This window comes from Oryzias melastigma, linkage group LG24 (assembly GCF_002922805.2).
Source record: "Oryzias melastigma strain HK-1 linkage group LG24, ASM292280v2, whole genome shotgun sequence".
NCBI lineage: Eukaryota > Metazoa > Chordata > Actinopteri > Beloniformes > Adrianichthyidae > Oryzias > Oryzias melastigma.
The window spans coordinates 4,836,159-4,841,067 of record NC_050535.1 but is presented as its reverse complement, the minus strand read 5'-3'; the positions used below and the strand labels follow the sequence as shown (position 1 = coordinate 4,841,067).

Here is a 4,909-nt window from a genome sequence, read left to right as displayed (position 1 = left end):
TGTTTACATTTGGTGTCACTGTAGATACCAAAAGGAGTTAATTCAGTAGCATGCAGTGGTTGGGAGATATTCATGTTTAGAAATGTCTTTCAGAGGACACATTTGGATTGTTGGTATTCAGAAGGATATTTGAAAGTGTACTACTTGCTATATTGATTATTAATTACTCCTAATTTCAAGCAGTAATAATGTTTACAATGCTCAGTATTATATTTATTATGAATCAAATTACTTAAGTGTGATTTTTAAGTACTTTAAAATGCATCTTTGTTTAAAAAATAAATAAATATTTTTTGGGTCATAATAGGGAAACACATATTGCAGAAATGAAAGAAAGCATCAAAATTCTTGTAAATGATAACAGTTTCATTTCCATTTTCATTTGAGATTCAGACAAATGCATTTGTTCATTTAATCCTTTCTTTTTCTTGACATTTGTCCAATCAGATAACAAACTGTACAAGTTGTCGGAACGCCACCCTTGAAGACGTGGAATCCTGCACTTTTTACAACATTTCAGTTCGATGCTCCTTAAAGAATTCCACCTGGAGCGACTGGAGCCAGGAGGAAACGATTCTGACCAAAGTAAAAAGTAAGATTAAACTCTCACATATAGGTATCATGGACCCGGTTAATTTAAAAAAAAAAAAAAAAAAGCTCAGTTGCCAGGAAACCCAAAAATGTACTTTTGTCAAATTATACAGATCTAGTCGTCAACCCCTAGTGACCAAAACATAAAATGGTTGCTATGGAAACATCTACTCATCAATTTGGGGTTTCACAATGAGGAGTGAAAACAAAAGCAGTCCTGCAACTATTGTACCCGACAAAAATGAATTTGGGGAAAAATACGTATGACATCACAGTTGATGAAACCATAAAAAAATGGAAAAAAAAAAGTATTTTGAAAATCCAATAACAATTTCTAAAATGTCATGGATATCCAACGAATGATTTGAAAGTATTATTGGACGGCCACAGGATTTTTTGTGATTAAAATTTCACACAAGCCACCAACGTAAAATTTTTTTTTGACCTTTGACCCCTGGAAGTGGCAGCCATCTTGAATTTTCGATAACTTCTACAAATTGGAAGTCCTCCTCGAGATTTTAATCTTTCAACTCAGACAAGATCAATCGAAGCACGATCAAAAGATAAAAAAACTGTCAAAACTAAATATTTAAAAGTAAAGTTGAATGAAAATAATGTAGAATTAAGGTAATTATTCAAAATGACATGTAAATATTGCCATAGAATATATTATGATTGTAATGTGGATGTTTTGACATCAAGACCAGAACAGTCGATCGCAGATCAATCATTAAATACGTCACTGTCTATTCTCAGAAAATGAATACATAAATGATTTTCTCTTTCCTATTAAGGAACAGTTATGAATAAAACCAATTTGAAGCATTTTCCTTTCTATCATCAATTTTCTGTCTTCCATTTCTTAAAACAACAGGTATAAGAAGACACTTCACAAGCTCCCCAAAAGTTGGGTTTTGTGTTAATTGTACGTATTTTACCGTAATATTGTGGAAATTAAATAACCCTTGGCTCAATCTGATCGAAAAAATATAACATTTGATATAAGCATAAGGATCGTGGGCCTGGTAATTAAAATAAACCTCCGTTGCTAAGGAAATCAAAAAATTTACTTCTACCAATTCTTTCCAAAATTGCATAGATCTGTACATCAACTAATGGCGACCAAAAAGTAAAATGGTTGCTATGGAGACAAAGCAACAGAAAAGCTGCCATTTTGAAAAAAATAGTTAGCCACATGCAGCTCTGTACAGAGGGGGAGGGGCGGGTCAGGAGGTGGGGGAAGGTAGCATCAATGGGCCACACAACACTTCAATTTAAATTTATTGTGATAAAGAAAGTTGTATCTTTATTATAACATCACCCATCATACAGGACAGCAGTATGATGCTACTATTAACAGTTGTAAATTATTAATTGTTTCATCACATTGAGAGGAAACCGATTTTTCTCGTTTTGTTTCCGGTTGTCTGGGAGGAATCCAGATTATTCACTTTAAGGTAGACCGTAGGTGTTTTTACGTCGGTATCACTATGAAGAATTACTTTGTGTTGCTTGTGATTCATGTTTACTGTAAGACTGAACATGGAGAATTCCTGAGACTCCCATCAGGAAACCTCCTTACATCTTTTCCTCTGAACTGAGGTTTACGAGTTTATTTCTGTTTCACAATACGGATTCCTCGGAATCAGTAATGGACGGATCATTTACAGATCGCCCGCAGTGATTATTATCAGCTGTGAGTCGTTTCATGAGTCGGTTTAATTGTTTCAACGTGTAACTTTCGTTTAGAGCGTCACGTTGAGCTGCTTTTGTGGAGAAAGGTGTCTGAGCTGCAGGAACATAGAAGAAAAGTTCATCTTATGTGGAGGGTGAGTTATAATTTCCATTTTTTTCAATTTCTTGTTTTGGTTATTTTTAATTTTTGACATTTTTTTTAGCTATCTCAGGGGAATGTTTCCCTAAAATGTGCGGACACGGTTAAATTCACCATCCGGCAGACGACTTATGGAGAAAATATGACAGAAGGAAAGGATACTACATGTGTGAGCTCATTGTGTGATGTTGAAGTGGATGAAAACGCTCACCAAATCCATCTAAGGGCCCTGCAGAGTGAAAGTGTGATCGCCCAGGACTCCATTTACGTCCCCGCTGTTGCAGAGAGTGAGTTTTAAGCTTTATTTCAGTGGTTAACCTTTCACGTGTGTTATTAAGCTGTTTGCTCTTATTATCATCATTTTAATGGCAGGCCTCCCGCGAGTTTCTGACATCCGAACCTCAAATCATGAAGGCGTCATTCTGGTCAGCTGGAGAGCGCCCAAACAGCCCGTCCGCAGCTACGTGATCGACTGGACCCACAACGGAAATCAATACGAGTGGGCAGAGAGCGAAAACACTGATGCAACTTTGTCGGGTACGTTAAGGAGAAATTGTAAATGGATGTCAGATAAAAACGTATACAGCACGATGTCAGGAAGTGAGCCAATCTCATCAAAACAAGTGATTTAATGGGTTATGAGTAGAAATAGGGCTTTAAAAGCTCCTGGTTAATGCATTTCCTGGAAAGATTGTATCGTTTTTAAAAGGTTCTTTGTCGCACTCGCTTTACGATTCTGCGATCAAAAAAGAGAACATGTCTTCCATGTATGCTCAATTCAAAACAGAGGTCAGCTTTGTATTGGGACGGGGAAATTCTGCAATTCTTGCTGCATCTTCCTGTTTCTTAACAGGCCTATTGCTGCACAGCAGGAGGGTGCTGGTTTGAATCCTATTGCTGGATGTCCAAGTAGTCTGGATGCATGCTTCATAGGTTGATTTTTAACTTAATTTGTCTCTTATAAATAAGTAACAGAGCAGGACGGATGGATGAGAAAGATATATTTACTGTTACAAGAGTTAAAAGCAATGGTGTCAATTGAGAAAATTGACTTTTAAATCTTAGATGTTTTGTTTTAGAATTAGTTTTAATACAAAAAAACAGCTTTTTTGTTTTTTTTTATCATTGCACTTACCATGAATTGTCTTTTGGTAAAAATAATGTGTGACGAAGAGGCTGAGACATTAGAATCCACGTGCAAACACTTTAATTGAACAGAGCAAGGGCAAGACATAAACAGCTTTAAAAGGCAGAAGTGGGTCAAAAACACAGAACTAAACAAGGAAAAACAAGTTAACACAATCAAGACTTCGCACTGAAGTTGAGGATGAAGTGGGTATAAATGCTGGTGGTTTTGATGAGGATGATGATGATCAGCTGTGCATGGACAAGACTGAAGTGGTGGCTGATGGGAGTTGTAGTGAGGAAGGTGCTGAACATGGGTTCAAATTCCCCTTCTAATCACTATATTGTGTGTTCGCCATTTTCTAGTAGTGTCTGAATCTATTTCTAAAATCGAGTGCACTCAAAATTTCCCAGAAGTCCCTGCGAAAAACTAGCGTGCATCGATGTTCACTAGATTAGTGAATATAGACCACAATGCCTTGCTGTTGAACAATTTCGAACAAAAAAAACGTGTTTAAATGTAATATTTGAATAAACCATCCTCATTTTCACCATCAGAGCACAGTAGATTCATAAACGTTGTGAAATGTTCGTATATATATATATATATATATATATATATATATATATTTGATTTTTCTTTGTGAAATCAGTGGCGTCATATCTGGTGTTTAGAAGAACGAAAGAAAAGTCGTGACCATCGTGTCCAAATTACCTTTAAAATCAAGGGCACTATATAGGTTTTTAGTAGTTAGGGGTTGGGGAGGGGGAATTTGGACACAACCATGTTTAGTACTCCGGAGAGGGGTCCCTCTGGTGGCCGGAGGAGGATATGGCTGATTCCTGACAGATTCCAAAACTTGAAATTTCCCATTTTTGAAAATAAATATCAACAATTTCTGGCTCATATCTCACAAAAAAATATATCTTAACTCATAATAATACTGGACTTTCTTTGATTTGTTTTTACTTTATTTTAAGCAAAATATTATTTAACATTTGCAACAAAAAGTGAAATCGTATCGTATCTCAGAGACTCTGCAATGGCCCTTAGACGCTTCTTCATGCCTGACGTGTACATGTATATTTCTGCATATTTGGTCATTTACTTTCCTCTCAATTTGACTCAGTTACATCAGCTTCTTTCTTTTTGCAGACCTCCATGATAGAAAACCATATAATATCACAGTCACGCCCCTCCTCCTCGATGGAAGGACAGGCCACAGCACACAAGCTCTTCAGATATGCTCCGGATTTGGGGGTATGCGTCCTCGTCTTTATCATAGACCTGCTTTGATCATTTTTTTGGTCTATTGGAAAATTGTTCCCAGTGGTATTTTAGCTATGATTATAGAAAAA

At 36.4% G+C, this 4,909-nt stretch overlaps 1 protein-coding gene across 2 annotated transcripts in view; it reads left to right on the top strand.

Annotated features, from left to right (window-relative positions):
- The window catches only part of LOC112158349 (interleukin-6 receptor subunit beta), a 15,035-nt gene that overhangs the window by 5,726 nt on the left and 4,400 nt on the right, over positions 1-4,909 (top strand). The window contains exons 7-11 of one of the 2 annotated variants that reach the window (XM_024291658.2): positions 448-592; positions 2,341-2,420; positions 2,490-2,712; positions 2,798-2,962; positions 4,707-4,811. In XM_024291658.2, coding sequence (XP_024147426.1) covers positions 448-592; positions 2,341-2,420; positions 2,490-2,712; positions 2,798-2,962; positions 4,707-4,811 — 718 coding nt within the window. The remainder of the gene's footprint in view (positions 1-447; positions 593-2,340; positions 2,421-2,489; positions 2,713-2,797; positions 2,963-4,706; positions 4,812-4,909) is intronic. The other variant, XM_036210442.1, reaches the window with a different exon arrangement.